Source organism: Cololabis saira, chromosome 14 (genome assembly GCF_033807715.1).
Source record: "Cololabis saira isolate AMF1-May2022 chromosome 14, fColSai1.1, whole genome shotgun sequence".
In the NCBI taxonomy this organism is placed as follows: domain Eukaryota; kingdom Metazoa; phylum Chordata; class Actinopteri; order Beloniformes; family Belonidae; genus Cololabis; species Cololabis saira.
The window spans coordinates 28,630,586-28,655,710 of record NC_084600.1 but is presented as its reverse complement, the minus strand read 5'-3'; the positions used below and the strand labels follow the sequence as shown (position 1 = coordinate 28,655,710).

Here is a 25,125-nt window from a genome sequence, read left to right as displayed (position 1 = left end):
AACGTGACCTTCGTGACCTCTCCTCCCCTTCTTACACGAGGCTCAATCAAATGCCAAACATGTCCTCTGTTAACCTTTCAGCTTTGATAACAGCTCATCGCACAGTGCTGACATCACACACTTGAGAGGCTTGAAACACGCCGACTCAGCGCTTCACCGAGGTACTGATGCTCGCTGACGACCGCCGCCGCCGCCGGGCACTGAGCTCCAAGTTGTCTTCACAGCGTTTCATAGCAACAGGTAGCTGATGGTTGGACTCCGGGTGTAAAACCTTCATTGTAAACTGAAGATCTGTTAAATTAACTGCAGTTAACTGCATTCGACTACAACACATTCACTGAACTCCAGACCTAGAAAGAGGACAAGACGGAGGTGAGGCTTAAAACCCAGTTTATTATGACAAATTTATAAGATCCGATCCATAAGAAATGACAGTAAAATTAACAAAATTGTAAGAAGCAGACAAAACACCAACAACCAGTCTACAAGGATCTACACAGAGCCGATAGGGCATCTTTCCTTCCAGATCAGTCATGAGGTAAATAGGAAACTCTGTTCACACTTCAGTCACTGGCACCGGTGACCTGCCTCGACCCCACCGCGGACTTTGATCAATCCGGTCTCTACTGGTTATTCCATGACCATCGGACACATCCAAACACATTCTCCTCGTCTCTACGGAGAATAAAAACACGCAGATCCATCTTCATTTACTCTGACTCAACCCACCAGAACACACCTCTGGGTTGTATATTTGGGATTTACTATATTCTGTCCATCTAAAGGCTAAATACTGTGTACGTCGCGTGCACTGCAAGCAGCACATAAAGGTTTCTCTCCCAGAAGTCCCATTAGTGGCCGAGACCAGTATCAAAACTGTACGATAAATAGAGTGGTTCATCCTCTGAGAAGACCATGCTGAGAGTATCTTACAAAATATCTTACAAACAGGCTTCATCTGTCCTAAAGTTAAAACGCTCCCGGGTTTATTTCCATGATAACATGCCGTTGTCCCTGAACTTCTGTCACCGAGCCTTTCCTAGGTTAAGTGCACGCCCGGCCACGCGGTGCGTCCACGTCCTCCAGCACCAACAGAGCAGAGAGAAGTCTAAAACATGCCAAAGTTTTCCTATTTTTGTTATAAAAACTCTTGTGCCGACATTACTTTCCTACAAAACAAAACACTATTATAAACTCATGCAATCCAAAGAATTGCTGAATATAACTTTTTTTTTTCTGATTACAAAATGCCTCTAAATATATAATACAACAAAAACTACAGATATACACACACTGGTTCCAGCAGAGGTCAGTACAGTTTGTTGGTTTTCCTTTATCAGTCCGTTCCCGGCTCAAAAACTGCATCCGGACGCTTTGCTTCTTAGGTTTTTTAATTCTTTGATAATCTTGATTCGGGGTTGTGGAGCTCAAGATGATAAAACGGAGGATGTCAGCTGACGCGTGTGCGCAGGAAGAGCCGAGAAAAGAGATGATAAAAGAAAAGGAGAAAAGAAAAGACGCCGTTTTGGAGCCGAGTGTTACTTTAGTCAATATAAGTCAGGGCGTTACAGGTTTCTGAACCTTGCATGGAAGGATAATGTACAAAGAAAATAAGACACTTTACATTATGCTTAAACAAAAAGGTTTAGATATACAAAAAAAACAAAAAAGCATAATTATCAGAAACAAAAATGACAAATGTAATAAGACAAAGCTAGACTAGATCTGAAGTTGAAGGGAAACTGGAGTTTTATCTTTTGATTTTGTTTCCCCCCCAAAATAGACTCTAAAAACAGCGAGTTCACCACTGGTACTGATGGCAGCGCAATATAGCCCATAGTTCACATAATTATACAATATACAATGTACAAAAGCTACTCTATCGTTCAAATACAAAAAGTTCAAAGAGGAGGACTGACAAACGCAGGTTGGTCACATATATACATTCTCACGTTCAAATGATGCACAAGGTTAAATGTGTGTGGATGACAATGTTGAGGGTGAAAGGTTTCCCTTCCCATCTACCGACGGTGACGTACACTCCGGGGGTGGCCGACTACGCCCCAGCTGAGGTGGGAACGGTTAGCTTATTGATTATGTTGGTTCGCAAATGCAGGGTTCAGGCATCGGATAGCCCAGAAACGCTTCTGTAGGAGAGGACAAAGTTAAACTGGTAAAATCTGTATCACTGAAAGACCCAGCCAGTTAGCTTGGCACAAAGAGAGAGAGTATGAAAAGAGGTGCAGAAAGTCAAGTTGTGAACTGTCCCGTCAGCTGGTGGATTATTTGCTTAAAGTAAAAAAAATCCTCGAGGTGAATGCATGATTGTGGGTCGTTAGAGGACAGATACATTAAATACCCACTAGGGGGTGCACCCGAGCAGAAGAATGTCAGATGAAAAAAACTAAGCCTTAAAAGGAGGCGTTTAAAAATAAAAGATAAAAAGTCGTTCAGATCCATGGCTGTGGTGACATCACTGACCCAAATCACAGGACTTGTCCAGCATCTTATCCCAACTTCAGATCATGCTGGATCTGGTGTACATTAGAAGTTGGTAGCACAAGTCTGCAACACCAGCTTCAAAAGAGACAGTCCTCTGAAGAGGGCGCTGGAGTCTAGCGGTCCACTCCGCCCCCTTAAACTGTCTATTGTTGAAAGAAAGGCCTTTTATATCATATCGATGTGGTATTTTGGCCAAAATGTGTCATATAACATACAATAAGACCTCTGGAAACTCTCCCGACTCCTTTATTGGAGTCTTAAAGCCACTATATGTAGCAATATTACTTGTGACCACACATGTTAACAAGAACCACTGACAATACTCTAATAAGTTGGGAGGGTTTTACACCTCTTGCAATACCGCTTCATCCCACTAGAGGTGCACTTTGCTACCAACTGGCAGCAGAGTAGGAAAACCTGGTGTTGCCAACAAGGTTCAACAATGATACTGGTAGAAAGAAAAACAAAGTGATTAAAAGATTAAAACATCCAGTTTTAGTGATTAGTGAACTGGCTGCACTTTCAGTCAAAAACGCGAGAGCCGCATCTATCCTCTCAATTAATAAGTTGTTTTTACTTCTGTCGTGTGAAACTATTCCTAAAACAGAGTTGTTTAGCACTGAAATGACAACTAATCTCCCACAAATATTATAACGCACTGGGGTTTCCATACGTCGTTACTGCTGGAGCAACCGGTACAAAGTTCATGATTACCGAGAACAAAAAGGGGCGATAATAGGTGGAGAAGGGGTTGGCAGTGAAGCTGAAGTGAAGCTGTGAGTGGTTTGGAGGGAAAGTGATGGTTAGCGGACAAACTAACGATATGTTGGTGCCCTTTACTAGTTACAAGCCCCACAGGGACAGTGTTAGACTGGTGACATGGATCCAGCTCTTACTGTTGGTGAGACCGCTGAGAAAACGGGAAGAGTTGGCAGGGGAGGAAATATAATAAAGTTAAGCAATATAAAAATACAATACCACAAAAAAAAAAGAAACAGTACACCATTTTTGTTTTTACAATTGTTCATTATTGCAGACGTAGTCCACTAGGTCTGTGACTCCTAAAAGGTCGTCTTCGTCATCTTCCTGCGCTGGCAAGTCCTGCCCAACCAGACCATTTGGTGCAACGGGAGCAGCTGGTGTGGAACTGATGGTTTTGGGCTGCTCCGGATGAGGGCCGGGGCCCGGAGCCCCGGCAGAGGGCCGGCTGGCGAGGCCCTCCACACTCTTGATTGCACTCTGTCCGTTTGACGGCTGCAGCTCCACCACATTACCGTCCAATGGGTTTGTTCCCTTTGAATCCTCCTCCGTCGCCTTCTGCTCTTTCTCTTTCGGTTTGTCCTCCTCCTCCTCCTCCTTGTCCTCCTTGTTCTCCTTGTCCTTGTCCTTGTTCTTGTCCTTCTCCTTCTCTTCCTCCTCTTCGTCGTCATCGGCCTCCTCCTCCTCCTCCTTGTCCTTGTTCTTGTCCTTCTCCTTGTCCTTCTCTTCCTCCTCTTCGTCGTCATCGTCCGAGTCAATGCGATTCACCCGTTTACGGATCGGACGATCCTCCTCAGAAGATTCGTCCGAGTCATCGTCAGAGTTGTCCTCTTCTGATGCTCGCCTGCGCTTCAGCGCTAGTCGTCTGCGCCGCTGTCTCGAATCCTCGTCTGAGGAGTGGGCTCTCTTCTTCGGCCGTCGATCTCTCGAGTCCTCTTCAGAGTCTCTGGAGAAACTCGCTGGGGAGAAAAAAAAACGGACGGGCTGATTACAACCCATAACAACTGAATCCAATCTGATGAAGTTTAACTAATCACAGCAAAGAACAAATGAACACATTCCTTGTCGATAACAAAAGATTTTTGATACATAATATGCATAATACAGGAAAGAAACAAAGAAAGAACAAAAAAACTAAAATGTAATTAAAACTTAAGACATTTTCATGTATTGTTTTAAGTGAAGTTAGTGGGGCCCAGGATACCTCAGTGGGCACCATTTACAGAGCCCGTCACTCTTAACCATACGTCTTCCCCTTCTCTATCCATTTCCTGTCTACCTACCTTCCAAATAAAGGCCACTAGTGCCACAAAAATCTTTAAAAATAAATAAATAAATAGTGAAAATGGTGTAATTCTGAGGTTAATTTATCTGTAATATCATATTTATTGCTATTGAGATTAATGTAGTTTTGCAGGAGGATCCTGTTGCTGTCCGTGGTGCTGAAATGTTTTAGACTGAAGGCATTTTCTCACATTTCAGTATACAATGTGAGATGAGGTGTGAGCCCTTGTTTTTTTTGTACTAAACCATTTTTTTAAGCTTTTCAGTCAAGGTATGGAAGTTATGATGATGTGAAGAAACTACAGATCACCGACTGCAGCTATAGAAGCCGCTACAACAAATAAACTAAGCCGCATCTCCAATGCTGGAACAATATCGAAATTGCTTCAAATTAAGTCTGGAGCCATTGTGGAGGAATCTCCACTTGAGCTGCAAACAATGAGACAACAGGGAATGGTCTGGCGTATCTGTGAGGAAGGAAACCCGTCTTTTTACTTTAAGAACTCACCTTCAGCTCTCGATGTAGCACAGACCTGCTGAATCTGTATCCTGAACAAATTTATTTTTTGTTTCTTCAGTTGGTCCATTTTCCAATAAACGCCTCCTTCTTTTGTTAATGGTTACACCTCAGTACCCTTATCAACAAGAGCCTGAACAGTATACCAATCAACCAACATCAAAACCTGTCTAGAGTTTCAACAGAACTTTTCCCAAAAGGAAAAGCTGCCAGTGGAGCTTTACTCTGATGATTTGATATAAATAACGTTGCAGCTGTGTCCTGGTAAAATGGTCAAATATGACAGCAAACCCTTTTGAATGCTGTTATGGAGACAAAAAGTCTTATATTTTAGGCGACATCGCAGGACCTACTGGATTCATGAGTGTCCTTTGTTCCAATAACTGATCACAGAAACGACACTACAGATTTATATTGTGGCCATCCGTGATAATTATTGCAGCAATTGAAGCAGAAATCTGCTTTCCTCACTTTGGCACTCATCTATAAACTAAAATACCAAAGACTTCAATCTGAAGAGGAAACTTAAGTTTGAATCTTTGCTGTAGAGAACAAGTTAAAATGATTAATTATCGATATATTGAACAAATCACAGCTGTTGAATTTGAAGAAATAGATGTTCTAACTATTGAGTTTGCTCCAGAAATTATAATGTAACAGGCCTGTGACTTTGACCTTTCATTTCATGCCCATACAAACTGCTTAAGTACTCAGAGTCGCATACTTATGATAAACATTTCTGGAATACAGACTTCCACGCCCCTCCAAAACTGCCCCTTAAGAACGCTGCGAAGAGTCAATTTCATAAAATTATACAGTTTCGGCTACTGATGCACGATAAACCGAATGTATAAAATAAAACGCACAAAATAACTACCGTATTTTCGCGACCATAAGGCGCAACTTTTTTTTTTTTTTTTTTTTTTTTTTAAATGTGCCGGGCGCCTTAAGAAACGGTGCGCCGTGTCTATTACCTGAATTACGGTAATGTCAGGTCGGCCACCATGAGAAGGTAAAAAGAGAAGGGGGCGGGTGAAGCTGAATGAGACCATCCACTGAGCTGTTTAATGCGAAACAGATGATGAAGACTTTTAAGGATTTGCTTGATGTGTAAAGTGAAATAAAATACAATCAAACTAAGTTTTGCTCCGCTCTATTTAAATAAGCACACTTGTGTGTGAGTGTTCTGCAGCGCCGGCCGGTCGGAACCGTCCACATTCCCCGGTTAAAGCAGCGGCTGCAGCAGCGCGGTGATGGTCGCTGCTGCAGCCGACTTCCTGGTTCCCCAAGCGGGTCCGATGACCTGGTTCCCGGCCGCTTTAAGAGCAGAGATTTCTGGGGTCTGTCTCAGGTCAGATCAGCTTCACTTTCCGAGATTTGCAGCCAAATCTGTCGGTTACAAACCCGGTACCGGATCCCGACATGCGCGTGTGTGTATTCGCGGCGCGACACACAGATTCTCATGTAGGCTATGTGGTGCTGGACTGGCGCAGCTGATGGACAGAAACTTATGGTGATTTTTAAAAGAAAAACTTTGCATAAGAGGTTTCCAGCCGGAGTCATTATAAGGGTGAATGAAAAGAGGGGGACAGGAGACAGGTCTGGAAATTCGGACTGGCGCAGCTGAATCAGAGGAGCTCGTGTCGGATACAAACCCCGGTACCGGCTCCCCGACAGCGCGTGTGTGTGAGCGGGTCCAGCGCGAGGGTCCCGGGACGCGGGACCCGGGACAGCCGCGGGACCAGCGCGGGGGGGGGGCGGACCGGGACCCGGTCCCGGTCCGCCGCGGGACCAGCGCGGGGGGGGGCGGACCGGGACCCGGTCCAGCGCGAGGAAGCAAACGGGGAGCGGGACCCGGGACCGCCGCGGTCGGGATTTTTAAAAGAAAAGCGTTCCCTAAAGAGACTTTTCCAGCCAGAGTGAAATGAAAAGGGCTGGATGGATGAGGAGATGATCAGTGGCTGAGACAGGTTTATGTGCAGCAACCCGGTGGTTTTTTTAAATTCTTTAATGCAGAAACAGAATATGAACCTTTGAAGGGTTTGATTGATGTGAAAAGTGAAGTAAAATATCAAACTAAGTTTTGCTTCTGCTGTATTTTTAGCGCGTGTGTGTTTTGCAACGCGTGTCTGTGCAGCTCCGTCTCCGTAGACGGCGCCTTTTGGGTCGGTGCGCCGTATGTGTGTTTTAAAACCAAAAATGACACACAAAACTGAGGGTGCGCCTTTCCACACAGTGCGCCATATGGTCGCGAAAATACGGTAGTTTTATAGTCTGGTCTCAGAAAAACCTCAATGATGCAGCATAAACGTGCCAAAATGACATTTTGATAAGACTTAACATTCCTCTTCACGTGTGTCTCTTAAAATGAGCTAAAAAAAAAAAAGAATTAAAACTATAGGTACAATAATGGACAACTCGAGTGTTTAGTGTTTCAATATAGGGAAAAGAAAAAACAACAGACTAAGAGTGGAATAATTTGTCTGTTGGAGATGATTCCTTTAGATATATCATCTGCTATGCTCCGTCTTCATATACAGATATTTGGCCTCAAAACTAAACTTCAGGCACTGCTATAATTTAACATGTCAGCTTTATTTTGTATACATGTAGTTGCTGAGATACACCAATTCTAAACTAGGCATGTCATTTTGGAGCATTTCTCTCAAAAACGGACCTGGATAGGTAGACTCACCTTCGCTTTCGGAGCTGTCCCGGGGCCGCCGGGGTTTCATTTTGGCCCGGTTGGTTTCTGCCCGAGAGCCTTCAGACTCAGAGGTCTCACAGTAGTTCACCTCCTTCTTCTGGCTTCGCCGAGACCGCCGTCGACTCACGTCCAGATCGCTGTCGCTGAACTCGCTGGAGCCCTCCGTCGCTGCACATGAGACAAGAACGCCGGCTTAGAGAGGCGGAAGCTGCCGCGCCTCAAAGGTCTCCCTGAATATTCTCGGGCTGAACCGCCCAGCAACACACAGATAGTTTATATTTGGGAATTAAACTTTATGGAGGAATTTTGGAGGACAAAAACTCAGTTCAGTGTTAAACATAACTTAAACGACCAAACTATCTTCATAAATTATTGATTTATCCACACATTAATGATTAATTAAAACAATCAAATGTCAAAAAATAGACTAAATCTGAAGTTTAAATTAAATTTGAAGTCAGGATATTTTATTTAAATGGGGTATTTCCTATAATCCTCAGTATTGAGAGATTTGAGGGGCAGAATGTTGAGGATGAAAATGCAACAAAAACTAAAGACAGATAGAGAGAGAGAGCTGAAGCGGGTCAGACGAGCAGGATCTTTATACCCATTTCATCTTCGTCGTCGTCCTCATCCGTCTCCACCTCTTCTTCATCAGAGTACCCTCTTGGTCTCCGCCGCTTTCTGGAGCTTCGTCTCATTGGCACTTTTCTTGCCCGTGAAGAAGATTTGCGCCGACGTCCAACGTTGCTGCCCACCTCACTCGCATTGGATCCCTCCTCCGTTTCTGCCTCCGTCTCGTTTCCTGATACCACAAACTCTTCCTCCGAGCTAAATCCAGAATAAATGCGTTAAAAAAATAATGAAAGTTCGCCGCAGAGACAAAACGACCAGCTAGCTCAAAAACGCACCTTTCACTGAGGCAAAACTCGTCCTCGCTCTCCTCCTCGTCCACCGTGCTGTCGCTGTCCAGGTCGTTGAGCCGCCGGCGTTTCTTCCTGCGCTGAGCGGCGCTCGGTCGGGGCGGCCGGCCGTTCTCTTTTCCCTCCTCTGATTGCAGGATGGTCGAAATATCTTTCCCCCTGTGGCCCGTGATGTTGGCCATGTCTTTACCCCGACCAGCTCCTGTTCAAAGCAGAACCGGTGAGATATTTTTCTCACGTCAAGAGGACAGCAGGTTGGCTGATTGAGTTATTTTACGGATTAAACACCATAAAAGATAAAAAATAATGTTTTTAACAGAGAAAAATCAGGACAGCAACATCACTGAACTCTACCTCCACCCTCTGCTTCTTTGATGTCCTCCTCGATGGCCTCCTCAATGGCCTCGTCGAATTCATCAAATCTGTAAAAATTGAAGAGTCGCAGTGAACTTCTGAAACTATGTAAACGCACTTTCGTCATCAGTGCGAGAGCTTCAGCCCAGCGTACAAAGATATCTCCTGGAGGAAGGAGTGTTTAAACCAGGGGTCGGCAAGTAAGTTTGGCTTCGGGCCAAATTTTTTCGGAGCAACTGAATGGCGGGCCAGAAAATCACATCAATCAGGCGAAACATGTTTTTTTTTCTACTAAACAAAACTTTTTTCCCCTTATCCATAGGCTACTAGTATTATTATACTATTATATCTTGTACAAAAAAGTAATTTAAGAAAGTCATTAGTTTAAATAAAGTAACTTGAATTTGCTACAGACTGTTATTAGTGTGTTATTACTGCTTTAGCGCTACTCTGTGGCTGCGTTATGAAACCGCTTATAAGTAACTTGGTGATAATAATATTATTTTCTGTCAAGCTACTAACAAATGCAGTCCTTCTTTAAAATACACAGAACGACATTAAACACATGAAAAACCCATGACGCACATATGAACAGTAGTACGTGCACACGGAGCAGCAGCTCTCTGTCTCCTGAAGCGAGTGAGAGGATATGCAAATGAGGCGGATTTTCCGACATATTTTTACACATATAATGGACGTTTTACCATTTAAAAGACCAACAGCAAAACTCAAGGTAAGTTATCGTCTTACCATTTCAACAGCTTCAGGAGTTTTGCCGGGAGTCTGTGCCTACGTCACTCCTGAATATTTGTGTGCACCTCTAATTAAGGCCCCCCTATGCTACAGGTGACAGGGAACTATACAGAATTGTGTGCGTCCGGAATCATGAAGATCCTACTTTTATTTTATTTTATCTTTTCTAAATAAAGGCTTTGAATTCTCTATGAAATTGACGTTTTTGTGATAGTAAATTAAAAAAAAAAAAATATATATATATAAAAAAAAAAAAAATTATTTATCAAATTTTCAATGTCATCTGGCGGGCCAGATATTATTGGAGACGGGCCAATTTTGGCCCGCGGGCCGCCAGTTGCCGACCACTGGTTTAAACCTTCCTCGTCGTTTAATGAATCTACGCGTTGGGCGGCAGGTGTGTCGTCTGTGTGTCAACATGCATTTCAAACCTGTAGCTGATGGTTTTCTTCGCCCTCGTCGACCTCCGACCCCAGCTCCTACTGCGCTTTTCCTTCTTCTCTTTGACTATTATCTCCGGCTTTTCCTCCTCCACCTGCAACAAGGTTTTCTTTGTTCGTTTGTGAATAAACATGAAATTATTGAGTTCGCCTCCCCGCTAAAGTACCATGTGAGTGAATACTTACAGAGGGAGTGATGATGTTCTCAACGCTGATTCCAACATAAATGAGACGTTCTTTCCTGCAGGAGAAGAAACACGGAAGGAAAGCTCGCGGTTATTTACTAAACAACAGCAGCAGCTTCACATTTTTAAGACCTTTTATGATCATCCAGACCCGGTACTGACTCACCTCCTCTCGGCCCGCTCCTTCTTCTTCAAGGCGGCGTCGAGGTTTTGGAGCTGCTCCTCCAGTTTGTCGTAGAGCTGCTTCTGCAGATGAGATCAGGGAAACATCAGCTCCGTTGTTCAGCCTCACCTCTTCAATCTGTGGCGCTCTGAAAGGTACGTACGTGCTGGCAGGGGGGGCAGAACCATTCTCCATCGGGGATGATCATGAGGGGGGGCCTGAGGCAGGCCGTGTGGTAGCCGTTGTCGCACGAGTCGCACAGCAAGATCTGGGGAAGAAGATGCAGACGGACTTCAGAAACATGGGAAGAGGGGCGGCAGACTTCCTGTTGTCCACCACCCAGGTGGAGGTCAGACATCCACCTGGGACGGTGTTTAGACCCCCCCCTGCTGGACCTTTTCTGTCCCCTCGTCCTCCCACAGCTGTAAAGAGAATGTTTGGTTAATCGTCTTCCAGTTTCAGGACCCACCAGCTCGGGATGATTTGGGAGACCACAGTGTTTGCACGGGTCATCGTTTGGAGGTAGGTCATCCGAGGATGTTGAAGAGTCCGAGCTCCGTCTCTCTCGGTTCCGGTTCCGCCTCTTCCGGTTCCGCTCCACCTTGTAGTCTTCGTCGCTGTCGTCCTCTTCCTCGCTCTCCTCCTCCTCCGTGGACTCGTCGTCACTGCTGTCGTCCTCATCGTCTGAGTTTTTCTTTTTCCGGCGCGTCCGCGTGTTAGACCACCGGAACCTCCGCCTTTTTCTCCCCTGAACAACAAACAGACCATGTGCGTTAGACGATGCCGAGTTAAGACGTTTGACAAGTGCTGGGGGGTAAACTCTGGGTCTGACCTTGGGTTTGGGCTCCCCGTCCTGAACAACCTTTTTCTCTTTGGGTTTCTTTTGGACCGTCCTCATGTCCTTGTCTTCCTCGTCCTCCTCGTCCTCGCTCTGACCCTTGTCGTCCTCGTGTCTCTGGGGCGTTTGGCTGGACGGCGACCGCTCTGACCTCTCCACCGCCTTCGGCGTCAGTCTGGAGATCCTGGCCGACCTCCTCAGAGACCTCGGAGACCTCCCGGTGTTCGTGTCGGACTCGGAGTCTCCTGCTCGGTCCTCCCTCTGAAGCACGGACCTCCTCCGGTGCGCGGGAGTCTGGCGTTTGGACAGACCGCCCTCCTCTGGCTGAGTTTCAGTACCACTCTTCGCCTCCTTACTGCTTTTGCTGCTCTCGTCCGAGAGAGTACTAGGGTCCGGTTCTACTTTGCCCGTTTCATCTGGTTCTGTTTTACCCGTTTTGTCAAGTTCTTCTTCGCCAGCCTTTTCTGGCTCTACTTTACCAGTTTTTGCTTTATCATGTTTGATTTTATCAGCTTTATCCGGAACTGCTTCATCAGTTGTATCCGGTCCCCTTTTATCTGGTTCAGTTTTATCCGGTTCTTTCTCACCAGTTTTATCCAGTTCTGTTTTATCTGGTTCTGTTTCACATGTTTTATCCGGTTCAGTTTTATCTGGTTCTGTTTTTCCAGTTTTAGCCGTTACTGGTTTACCATTTTTATCCAGTTCTGTTTTATCTGGTTTTGTTTTACCAGTTTTAGCTCGTTCCGTTTTATCCGGTTGCGTTTTATCTGGTACTGTTTCACCAGTTTTAGCCGGTCCTGTTTCCCCAGCTTTAGCCGGTTCCATTGTATCTGGTCCTAATTCACCAGTTTTAGCCGGTTCTATTTTACTAGATTTAGCCGGTTCTGTTTCACCAGTTTTATCTGGTTTTGTTTGACCAGTTTTAGCCGGTTCTGTTTTACTAGATTTAGCCGATTCACTTTTAGCCGGTTCTGATTTACCAGTTTTAGCTGGTTCCATTGTATTTGGTCCGGTTTCACCAGTTTTAGCCGGTTCTATTTTACTAGATTTAGCTGGTTCTGCTTCACCAGTTTTATCTGGTTCTGCTTTACCAGTTTTAGCCGGTTCTGTTTTACCAGTTTTAGCTGGTTCCATTGCATCTGGTTCTGTTTTACCAGTTTTAGCCGGTTCTGTTTTACCAGTTTTATCTGGTTCTGTTTCACCAGTTTTAGCCGAATCTATTTTACCAGATTTAGCCAGCTCTATTTTACCAGATTTAGCCGGCTCTATTTTACCAGTTTTATCTGGTTGTGTTTTACCCGTTTTATCTGGTTCTGTTTGACCAGTTTTATCTGGTTGTGTTTTACCAGTTTTATCTGGTTCTGTTTCACCAGTTTTAGCCAAATCTATTTTACCAGATTTAGCCGGCTCTGTTTTACCAGTTTTAGCTGTTTCTGTTTTAGCTGGTTCTTTTTTATCCGGTTCTGTTTCACCAGTTTTATCTGGTTCCGTTTTATCCAGTTCTGTTTCATCAGTTTTAGCCGGTTTTGTTTTACCAGTTTTAGCTAGTTCTGTTTTATCTGGTTCTGTTTTACCAGTTTTAGCCGAATCTATTTTACCAGTTTTAGCCGATTCTGTTTTACCAGTTTTAGCTGGTTCTGTTTTAGCTGGTTCTGTTTTATCCAGTTCTGTTTCACCAGTTTTATCCGGTTCAGTTTTACCCGCTTTATCCAACTCAGTTTTACCAGTTTTATCTGGTTTTGTTTTAGCCGGTTCTATTTTACCTGTTTTATCCGGTTCAGTTTTACCCGCTTTATCTGATTCTGTTTTACCCGATTCAGTTTTACCTGGTTCCGTTTTACCAGATTTATCCTGTTCCGTTTTATTTGTTTTATCCGGTTCTGTTTTACCAGCTTTATCTGATTCTGTTTTATCCAATTTAGTTTTACCAGTTTTATCGGGTTCCGTTTTACCAGATTTATCCTGTTCCGTTTTATTTGTTTTATCCGGTTCTGTTTTACCAGCTTTATCTGATTCTGTTTTATCCAATTCAGTTTTACCAGTTTTATCTGGTTCCGTTTTACCAGATTTATCCTGTTCCGTTTTATTTGTTTTATCCGGTTCTGTTTTACCAGCTTTATCTGATTCTGTTTTATCCAATTCAGTTTTACCAGTTTTATCGGGTTCCGTTTTACCAGATTTATCCTGTTCCGTTTTATTTGTTTTATCCGGTTCTGCTCCATCAGTTTCTGCACAAAAGTTTGTCCTGGTGATGGGGCCGGGACTGGGAGTCTCTTTGCATGCTTCCTTTGCCGTCTTTTCCCCACCAGTGTCCATCTCAGCCTCGTCATCCTTTTGTGGCTCCTTCAGGTCGTTTCGGAAACCTGAAGCTTCTTTTACTTTTGGCTCGGACAGAGAGTCGCTTGTCTTTGTAACGCCGGACGTCGTACCGTCTTCACAGTTGACCGTCTTGACAGTCTTTGTTGGATCTTTAGGTTTTTCCGTTTTGGCCTCACTGGACTTCTCAGAGGGCACTTCTTGGTCATCAGTCCTCTCCGAGGGTTTACGTGACTCTGACTGGTCGCCGCTCGAGGGTTTTTCGGTTTGTTTAATGACACGTGACAATACAACAGCTTTAGAGTCCTCCGATAACTCAGACTGGACCTGAACGTCACCGTTAATTTGATCATTTACTTTTTGAACTTTCATCGTCTGACCTGGGGTCGTCTTATTAACCTCCTTCAGGCTGGAAACCGATGAATTTTGAACTGTAACGGCACCATTTTTTTCAAAGTCTTCGCTGAATTTCATGCCGCGTTTTTTCAGCGGGATTTTGGCCTGCTGGTCGTTCTTCACGGCCTGTGGGATCTCCTCTAAACTGCTCTTCTTGGCGTCCTCGCCCTTCTCCTCCTTCACTGGTGCCCCTAACGTCTCAGAAGACGGCGTCGGTTCCGTCAAGCTGGATCTAGCGTCCACCGTTTCACTCGGCTCCTCTTTGATGCTCTGAGGTTTTGTGCTGATGGTCTCTGGGAGGAGACCGGTCTCAGAGCTGCCTTCATCGATGCCGTTCAGGGATGATTTGGCTTCTGAAGCTTTTGATTTCAGCTGTTCTTCCGGCCCTAGATCTTCATGGTTTTCAGACTTTGACGAGACAGCGCACACGTGTTTTTCTTCTTTTATCTCCGAAGAGGCTTCTTCATCTGTTGAATCTTCAGTCTTTTTTGCATCACCTGCAAAACAAACATTTGAAAACAGAAATATCACCCTACAGGCTGGATTTTGATTCTTCTTTAACTTCATTCAGGACAATAAATTACATTATTAGGAAAAAGCACCTTCATGATCAGGTCAATATTGCTTTACAATATGTTCTCCCACTTCATTTAGGGTCAATTTAGGTCTGAAAAAGTGTAGTTTATTGAGTTATTTAAATTTACACTATTCCCTTACCTAGCCGATGCAGGCCAAAGTGGAAATACACTGCCTGTCCAAAAAAAAAAAAAAAGCCATCTGGATTTAACAGGGAAAATAGTTCAGAGCCTCTCATTGATATCTGCATGATTAGTTGTTTAACCACGACTGATGCTGAGAGAAGCTTCTCATTCCTCAACGGCCGTGTCAGAAGACATGAGTCGACGTGTCAGAAGGGTCGTGTTGGTGCCATCAAGAAAAGAAAACTGAGGAATTAAACTGGGTTCGAAATTAAAATCTAACGCATTGTTAAACACTGGAGGGAGGGGCAGGGGGGGGGCAGGGTCGGGGGGCAGGGTCGCGCAGCTGGTAGTGCAGCCGTTTCACAGCAAGAAGGTCCTGGGTTCAATTCCCGCCGGGGACGCTGAAGTGCGTGTTAAGTTCCCCCATGACTTCAGCACCCACACCCTGGGTGCTGAAGTTGGCGAAAGGGCCTTTCTGTGTGGAGTTTGCATGTTCTCCCCGTGTTCCCTTGGTAGCTAATATGAGCTACCCTCACAAAAACATGCAACAGTCCTGGGCGAGCTCAGTGCGGGCCCTCCCGGGGTTGGCAGAGGATGGCAATGCCCAGGACTGACTTAGGTAGGAGCACGGGGTGGTGTTTAAAAAAAAAAAAAAAACTGGAAGGTTACTTGAATCATTTTTCAGGAAGAAATGAAAAAGAATCTTGAATGATTGCGATCGGCAACGATTTAACCGTTTATTGAAGTCAAATCAAAGAAAGAAAGAACATGATCTTTGCATGGGCTAAGTATTTAGCTTAGCTCCGGAGCACCGGGGCTGCTCACGAAGCTCTTCTGCAGGTGATGCTCACGACACCAGTGAGGCCCGGCCCGATGAAATGAGTTTCTGAAGAAGCCCAAAGTAGCAGGACGACACAGAAAAACCCTCCATTAAGGAAGAGAGGAGAGACGCTAGTTCTGCAGTCTTTGTCTTGACAACAGTATGTGACAAGTGTGTCATCGAGACTTCAGGACAACATGGGTCTCCTTAAAATAAGATCTGCAAAGAAGGCATTTTTACAGGTTATCCCTTACCTTTACTTCCTGCTTCCCCCTCACCGTCAGGGTTCTCTTCCTTCTCTTTGTCTTTCTTTTCTTGGTCTCTTTTCAACAGCTCGGGGTCAATTTGTGTCTTCAGGAGAGCAACAACTGCAGCCAACTCATTTCTATCTCTGAAGTGAGAAAAGGAAGAGCGGTTTAGTGACGAAGCCCCGAGACGTGGACCATAAATCAGTGCAGAAGTTATAAACGCAGTCCAACAGAACACCGACAGCTCTGGGGAAGGTTGGCAGCATTTGTTCTGATCATTCCTTCCTCTGAAGTAAAATAACTGCTTCCTTTTTACAATAAATATTAAAATACACACTTTTAAAGTGAAAACTGGCATTAAATGGATGTTTGTGAGCTTACTTGACGATGCACTTCCACGATGACCCGTCTAGATCATCTTGCTCCTCGACATAAACGCGCACGTTGTCGTCTTGGTCCAGCTGATACCAGTACATCTGCCCGTCTTTGTCCCGGCCAATCGGCTGCAGACGCATTTTGTCCGGGTCCTCATCGTTGATGGCAGTTTTGAACTTCACGTTTTCGTCAAATTGACATTCGCACAAATACTAGACGACAGAAGAGATTTATTCAGAATCCTGCTGGCAGGCAAATATATTCATGCAACACAAATGCAGACAAGTCCACCCAAGACACAAGTCCCCCCAAGGAGCTCCACAAAGGAGACAAGAACATGAAATGACATCAGCTTTTTCCACCAAACTGATTTTGTCCCCCAGCAGCAGTAAAAGGTGTCGAGGAAACAACACTACTCTTGTACATGCAACAACTTGAACGGTGAGCTCACTTTAAGTATTCCCGTTTTGCACTCCGCCGTCATCTCCTTGTATCCCTTTTGTTCCAGTTCCCATGCCCAGGTGGTGTTGAACTCCTGGCATACCTGCCAGCAAAACAGGAAGTGCAGATTGAAGTGAGCGTTCAACCAAGGCGAGGCGTTTCAGAATAACGCTACTCCAGCGGGTGGAGTCAACGGAGAAAACAAAACCAAAAACCTATAAAAGCCTCTATCCACTTATTGACATTACCCATACCAAAATAATCTTTTCTTCCTTTGAGAAAATCCTGTTCAGTGAAAGTTTAAATCTCATCAAAAAAAAACTACTTCCAGCAGCTTTGCCTCATTTATTACACATACGTACTCCAATAAGCGCAGTTTGCTCTGAAACACTCCTGATATGGTGTTTCTGAAGCTCGCGGTGCGTCCTCAGCTTATGAGTGACGCTTTGAGCTTATAAAAGCTTGTTTTATCCAGAACACCCAATGAAAGTCTGTGCTGCATTAAAGTCCATGTTTTCTGCTGTTTCCAGACGGAGGCAACCGTAAATGAGCTCATTGTTGCATCAAAAAGCCAATTAAATACTGAAAACAAAAGAAATTCAACTTGCTGGCTTGCTTTTATATAGGAAGAAAAGAAAGTCATACATTAAAGGAAATAGGTGAGCCCAGTTCTCCTTTTGACCCATCTGCAGGGATAAAAACTGCCACCATGACGAGGAGGTGGTGTGATACCAGTATTTTAATTCTAATACAGATACATAGGCTTTGAGTATTTTTAGTTTACCATTTTCTACCACCCCTAGATTTGCACAAAACCCAAAGATATCCTGTAACAACTCTTGAAACAGTTCTTATTCTAGAAAAGTCCTAAATATCTGGAAAGAAAAAGTGTCATGGAAATGCTTTTTTTCTCATTTCCACGTCTCTAGCAGCGCAGGAGGCGACGTAGCCAGTCAATCTTAAGTCATGCTGCTGTAACACTGCTCATTACTGCATTATATACGCGCTTTGCCTCTGAATAATCATTTGAATGATCATACGCTGCCTTAGCCATTTGACTATTTTCTCGGTAGCGGCAATCACAATAATTTGTCCAAGACATGTTCAAAACTGAGATTTTCTTTTTTTGTTGTTTTTAAGAGACGTCTCGCAGGACGAGCTATGGAGAGAGAACTCGGACAGTTAGGCTAATAAAAAAAATGGAAACACCGACACCCCACACCGGTTCCTTTATTGCGAATTGAGAGTTTTACTTTTCTTTTGCAAAAGTGTTGTGGAAATGCGACTTAAGTCAAATCATTCTACAGGTTTGCTCATCGTTGTTCTTGCTTAAGCCTTGAAACTAGAAAAGGAGCCAGTCACCGTTTTCCCATGTGCGATAGAGTAACGAGCCAGGATAAAGTATTTATGATACTGGTACCAAAACAATTCCACTATGATCTGGGCGTGGTTACATAGTCTTTTTGGGGGTGCTTGGGCAAGCCTTTTCGAAAAATTTGTAAAAAACATTCATGGTTTTGTTATTGTTGCAAATTTAAACTAAAACATGGTAATGCATAACATTGATCTGATCATGTTTTCCAGATAACTGAAACAGATTAATCTACAGGCATCTGTAAGCAAATAGAAGTCATAATTTACTTTATCCAATGTGCTTTTCTAATTCAGTCCCAGCCAAATTTTATAAAAGTCTACCTGGATAAAAAAAATATTATTTTACATTTACTCTATAAAGTTGTTGAACAGAATAATTTTTAGCTGGAATCGTGTAATCATTTAGTTTCTAAAAGTAGCATATAATATCATATAATCCGTGTTTCTAAAAATAGCTGAAAACTTTGCTGCTCAATGGTTAAAAAGATAAAATAAATACAAGTTTTCTCAGCATCAAATATATCTTGTTCATATACAGTAAAGTAGTACACAAACTCACCACAATCTCTGAGTAATAGCATGTAAATTACAAGCAAATTACCAAACCAATATAGATTTTTTTTACCCTGACTAAATACTTCTCCCATCTGTCTGCTGACACCGACTTTCCAATCTTCCTCAGCAGCTTCACGTGAAGGTCAACCAGGAGCTTTGGGACTGAAAAGACATTAAAAAAAAAAGAAGATTAGAATGTTGCCATTTGTGCACCAAAAGTGTTTACTACTGTTCCTCACATAAAAACCAGGGATCAATTAAACCTCGGTCTGTTATATTAACTGGGAGACGTGGTTGGATGGAGAGGTGGAGGAAGGGGATAAAAAGGACGTACTGATGCCGGGTACAATTTCTCTGGACACTTTTATCAGATTGATTTAAAACAAATAATCTTGTTCTGGGTGGGGTACTCCTGCAAAGATGCTGCCTGATTAATTCTGAACTAGTTTATAATACGCTGCACTGCTGCAACGTACAAACTTTACATCTCTATCAGATGGACCCAGTATTCAATATGATGAAGTGCTTTTGTTTTTAAATCAGATGGATGTGAGGCTAATTTTAGTAGCTTAGTGTTTTGTGAAATCTGTGCACGGGATTACACCAACAGAGTAAAGTCTGGGATACCGCGCATGTTGGGCTAACAGTAGCACCATCACTTACAAACATATATTCTGTACTAATTAAAACTATCTCTGATTTAGTTGTTTCAACAAGACCATGTACTAACAGAGCTACACCAAAATATCCCCTTTTCTTAACTTCTGCGCTGTAAATAAAAGACTTAGAAAAGGATAGTAACTCAACTATCTTTGGTCCTGTTTAAAGGCTGGTGGTCAGGGCCAACCAGGACCCTGCGAAACCGTCTTATCTGCGTTTACCTCTACCAGCTCCTCTGGTTGGGGGACCGTCACCTCGTATCACCCCAAAACGCTTCAAAGATGATTAAATTAACCTTTAACCAACAACCTCAGTAACATCTGTTTTAGCTTAAAGTTGGTAGTTCGTAGTGAGGGACAAGTTAAACAGACTAATTATTAGCCATAATCAATAATGGAAAATGTCCAACACTTAATATCTGCTGCTCCACGACCAGAAGCAGCATGTCTACAACTCGATGTCTTTGGTGTTCCTGACGACCACAACGATGCCATCTGACTTTCCTACACGCTTCAGCGGACCGTCGTCTCTAATCAGCACCTCTGAGAAAGGGGTTTGATTGTTTTAGACTGAAACACTGGAGTCAGCCTGCAGCACCGTCACTTGTAGAACAGTTCAGAGCCTCCACGTAAGATGTGGTGGTCAGAAAAAAACTTGTTTTTAAAAGCGGCTGCACACTTGATGCGCTGAGGAGCAGCTCACTCAGAGAAAATGTGTCTACTCGATCATCAACACCTGTATCAGTACTTTCCTGCAGAAAAAAAGCCTGGTGGCGTTTTATTTACTTTTTTTTTTTTAAACCAGCATTTAAAAGACGAGATTTTTAAAAATGGCCTGGCATCAGGGAAAGTTTAATAGAAAGATTATGCGGCTGTTACTGCTTGCATCCCATAGTTATCCATAATCATTTAGCAAACTAAACGCAAGTTGAAAAAAATGCTCGCAGCTTTCCGCAAATCTCTCCAGCAGTTATGTTTTGTTCGACCAGAATATCGGTCACCAAGAAACCCTCTAGTTTCCGTCCCATTTGCAACATTATGAAGTAAAAAGACATTTTGCTTTAGAAGTTAATTTGACTTATTTAATTACTTATTCACTTGAAACATTGTTCAACAATACCTCCAAAGTTTATCGTTAACGCATTAATACATGTTTACAATCCTAGACAAGGCAAGTTTATTTGTATAGCACAATTCAACACAAGGTAATTCAAAGTGCTTTACATCAACATTAAAAGCGGCAAGACATAATTAAACAGTAAATAACAAAATGAAATAAAATGATAAGAGGTAAAATAATAAAAATCACAAGTTGTTAAAAATAAGGGCAGTAGAGTACAGCAGGTAAGTATTTAATTTAAGAGTACGCTTCAGTAGACAGTAATGTTTTTAGGCCTGATTTAAAGGAGCTGACAGTGTGAGCAGACCTCAGGTCTACAGGAAGTTTGTTCCACCGGTGAGGAGCAGAATAACTGAACGCTGCCTCACCTTGCTTGGTTCTGGTTCTTGGGAACCACAACAAACCAGATCCAGATGAACCTCAGGGGTCTGGGAGCTTCATAGGGAACTAACAGATCAACCATGTATTTTGGTCCAAGACCATTCAGTGCTTTGTAGACCAGCAGTCTATCCTTTGACTCACTGGAAGCCAGTGTAGCGATTTTATGGCAGTGACAGTGTAATTACATACAGTGTAATATGGTCCTAGATGCAACAACATGCAGTGAACTGCTTCTTAAACTTGTGCAGAAGCAAGAACCTGATCTTTGTGTATAAAACAAAAAATCTGATCACAGGGGACCTTATTAATGGGAAAACACAACCTCAAATAAACTACCAAATAACTTTTTAAACTTTGTTGTGATAAAAGTAAAAAGTGCCTCCTTAAAAATCATGCAGGAAATCATAAGTACCCCCTTCTACTTCCTGGGGATTTAAGAGGGTAAGTTGTCTTCAGGTGCTGCTCATATTCAGCACTTGTTGAATTGATGATCAGCAGGTATGCAGACATCGATTAAAGGTCTGAAACCTTCAGATGTGTGTCGACACAATGCCAAGACGGAAATAAATAAAGTAATGGAACAAGAGAGAAGCAATTGTTATAGTATAGAAACTGTTATAAAACCATTTCCAAACAATCTGCAGCTCAATGTTATTAAGTGGGAAAGATTATTTATTAGGGGTGCAACGATTATCTGATGACGTTGAAAAAAAGTTGAAATGAAAAATAGTCGCCAATGAATTTATTTGACGACTATTATCGTCAAAATTGCATATTTAATAGCGTTCAGCTGCTATTGTCACTACAGGTGTTTTTCAACAGAGTGAGGCATCACCCTTCCTTCTTATCTCCACAGAGTTCCACATGCGCAGAAGAGTAAAGCACTAGGTAAACAAAGCCATGGCGACTGACAGAAGAGTTCATTAAAAGATGTACTTTTGAATTGTATCCATCTTTATCTTATATTTCTAATAAGCAGGTTATTTAAAACTAAAAAACATTAAAAGCCGAGAGCTAAATAAAAGCCATTTAATAATAATTATGAGATTCATAATCCGATTAGTCGACTAATCATTTATATAGTCGATTTGATAATTGACTATCAGAATAGTCCTCAATCGCAGCCTATTATTTTTGAGTGAATAGTGTTCAAGATGGTCACAAATCTTCCCAGGAGCAAATATCCCAACAAATTTACACAAACGGTCAGACTGCAATGCCCTGAGAAATGCAAATAAAATAAAAAAAACAACAAACAAAAAGACAGGACTTGAGAAAGACGTTTCTGTTCAAAAAATGAAAACACGACTGAGGGTTACAAAACTGCATCCGAGCAAACCACAACACTTCTCCAACGAATGTGCTTTGGAAGACACGACAGAAATATAAATCATTAAAGGGAAAGTTTGTTTTTTTACAACCTGGACCTTATTTCTGGCATTTTTTATGGTAAAAAATGCCAGAAATAAGGTCCAGGTTGTAAAAAAACAAACTTTCCCTTTAAAGGGGTTATTTTACAGTCACAGGAAGTAGATCGACCAATGACTGGACAGGTGAAGAATGGTCAAAACTAGATCTGGAGCATACCAACAAAACTTGGTCAGAATGGCTGAAACATAAAAGAATGAAGGTGAACATTTGAATGACCAAATCAATTACATTTCCCCACCTAGACGACCTGCTTTGGTGGGGCTTTGACCCAACTGGGCATAAAAAAAAACAAAAAACAAACTGAGGCAACATTGTACAGAAGCGACCAAAATATCTCCATAGTGATGTAAGAAACGCAGGAAACTTTAAATAATTGCAGCAGAATTTGTACTATTTTTTTCAAAATGTACTACTGAATCATGGGAGTACTTTGTATAGCCCAAATGTTTATTTTTCCTCTCTTTATTTTAATCTTTTTGTTGGAATTAGAAAGTCAGACGCTATTGTTCTTCTAATCGTGTGTTTCCCCTAATCCCTAGACTCACTACGATCAGATGTTTTTATTATTATTTTCCTTACACACATGGATAAAACAGAGGGTATTTACTTTTTCATAACCAAATTTATTAACCCTTTCAGTGCATGAAAAATAGCCATTTAGTTCATTATAATACACTGGGTGAGTTTGGGATGAATCCCCGACGTCCACTGAAATCCAATATGTAAGTAAACAAACCCAGGCATGAACTAGAAAATGGTATTTGAAAAACAGTCACCTGTTGTGACAGCGATGCATAAAGGGTTAATTTAAAAGCTACGGTGCTGATACATTAGGCATTACTTGTGTCCATTAGGTAAATAAAACACATAATTGCCCGGGACAAAAACGTGCAGTGTTATTACAGAACTGATTGAATGTTTTGTTCTTTAATGTTTCTACAGTGCTGTTTTACAAGTGTCATGAAAGCACGTGTTAATGATGTGCGAAAATTAAAACACCGTCAGAAGCGCTTCAGGCAGGATACGCATGCGCAGATCAGTAAAACAATGTCAAGTCAACTGTAATTAACGGCAAACGCGGAAGTAGAAAAGATAACACGTAAAAACCTAAAGTTATTCAGAACTGTTAATGTATGTAGACAGAAGCTTATAAGTTAAAATAACATTTATATGTAGTCGGAAATCATGTGTACAGTAAAGGAGTTGGTATTCTACTCGTTTTTACAGAAGTAGAGCGTTTTATTTTGAAATCTGCGGCCGGATATTCACGCTGCTGTGGATAACTTGACAAAAGATGAGATAACCACTACCTGGTAAAAGGTTTTAACTGTAACTAAAGTGTAAAATTTAAAGACAGTCTCACAGACTGTCAATGTAAATCAATCCACGGTGCGGGGCATGAACTATGGTCGTGTTTACACGCTCTTAAAAGGGTGTGATCGCCCAGCGTGTGCAGCAGTGTTGTTGTGAAGCAGATAAAGGCTGGAAAAATCAGCTCAATTCAAAAGCTACAAAGTGACAGAAAACATCGACTAATTCGGCGGTTTTACCACTCAAACGTGCATGGATGCATTCTCCACTTCGCACGGCAGATGTGAAAACACGGTTATATTGCGTGTAAGTGAAGACGAAGGTTGAGTATAAAACACACAATAACACACGGCGAGCTAATATTAGCTCATAGCGCGTTAGCATGGTCCCATTATCATCAGTGCAGCGGAGCAGCCTCTGCTCCGGGTGTTTGAGCCCCACCTGAGCTTGAATCCTGCAGGTATCTCTCCAGCTGGGGGAAGGTGAGCTCCGGTAAGTCCAACAACGCCCCGTAGCGCTCAAGAAAAGAGCAAACAACGGCGTAATTAGGACTCAAACCCGGAGAAGAAGTCGCTGTTGCCGCCGAAGCAGCCATTTTTTTCCACACTAGTGTCAAGCCAGCCGGAACTAAAACCACCACTTCCGGTTAACAAAATAAAGCAGGTTATACAGTTTACGACTAATTCTGTTTATGTTGTTGAAATATCATCCCTGTTGCTTTTCTATCGATCAAATCATTTGAAAAAATAGTGGTGTGATTAGGAGGAAAAAGTCGCTGTTCCTGCCGAAGCAGCTTTTCTCCCCCCATCCATTATCAAACCCCAGGGCAATAATACAACACAACTTCCGGTGTTAACAAAATAAAGCGGCACCAGATATAATCGATGAGACATTTAACAACCGTTTTGCCTCTTATTTGAATATTGTAATTATTTTTTAGGAAATCGGTTATTTATAAATATTTTAAAATATATCAGTACAGATCATACAAATTACACGTTTCTACAATCTTTAATCCTTCATACAATAAAAATACTATAGGAGAAAACATTTTGAAAATCTGTAATTTGCTGGTTAATTAAGCATTTTCAGCAATTGATTTGTTAATATATGTTAGACAATTTATTTATCAAACCATCTTCTCCTTCGTGGGCTTTGGGGCTTGCCAAAGTGGATCATTCATTTCCATATTTCAATCTCGCCCCATCTTCCTGGCACACCGACCAACGGCAAATCGTCTTTCACCACATCCAGAAATCTAGATGGTTTTCTCCTGCCCAGCTGTTCTTCCACTGTCTCCAAACCATCGCTGGTCTTCCATTTTGACCTTTGGCTTTACTCGTGCAGCAAATCTTCTATCACAGGTTACTCCAGGCAATCTTCTGCATTCGTGTCAACCCTGCTTGGACAGTCTTCTTCATCTCCGTTTCACACCCCTCACTGCTCTGAACAAGGACTCCATGTCTTGTTACGAGTGACCTTCATTACTTTTCCATCGTCCATCTCCACCTCTTCTGATTTTCTTCCTCCTCCTATCACTACAGACCACAATGTCATCTGTAGACATCATAT

The 25,125-nt window shown here is 42.6% G+C and overlaps 1 protein-coding gene across 1 annotated transcript; it reads right to left on the bottom strand.

The window, feature by feature from the left end:
• Window positions 1-3,057: 3,057 nt before the first annotated feature.
• On the bottom strand, window positions 3,058-24,159 carry rsf1b.1 (remodeling and spacing factor 1b, tandem duplicate 1). Its single transcript, XM_061739241.1, has 17 exons — window positions 23,995-24,159; window positions 18,722-18,813; window positions 16,733-16,825; window positions 16,288-16,493; window positions 15,913-16,049; window positions 11,420-14,634; window positions 11,057-11,335; window positions 10,751-10,855; window positions 10,591-10,670; window positions 10,426-10,480; window positions 10,231-10,334; window positions 9,047-9,114; window positions 8,681-8,894; window positions 8,377-8,600; window positions 7,758-7,937; window positions 3,990-4,220; window positions 3,058-3,839 (listed from the first exon to the last, which is right to left on the bottom strand). The coding sequence occupies exons 1-17, from the start codon at window positions 24,146-24,148 to the stop codon at window positions 3,517-3,519; spliced, it is 5,760 nt and encodes a 1,919-aa protein (XP_061595225.1). The 5' UTR covers window positions 24,149-24,159; the 3' UTR covers window positions 3,058-3,516.
• Window positions 24,160-25,125: the final 966 nt, after the last annotated feature.

Bases quoted from the DNA above. Each gene is read 5' to 3' on its own strand.
- rsf1b.1 (XM_061739241.1), bottom strand. From the start codon at position 24,148: ATGGCTGCTTCGGCGGCAACAGCGACTTCTTCTCCGGGTTTGAGTCCT. The intron at 16,050-16,287 runs GTAAGCTCACAA...TTCTCACTTCAG, and splicing joins TCGTGGAAGTGCATCGTCAA to AGATAGAAATGAGTTGGCTG. The intron at 3,840-3,989 runs AAGAGAAGGACA...AGGAGGAGGACA, and splicing joins CGATGACGACGAAGAGGAGG to AACCGAAAGAGAAAGAGCAG.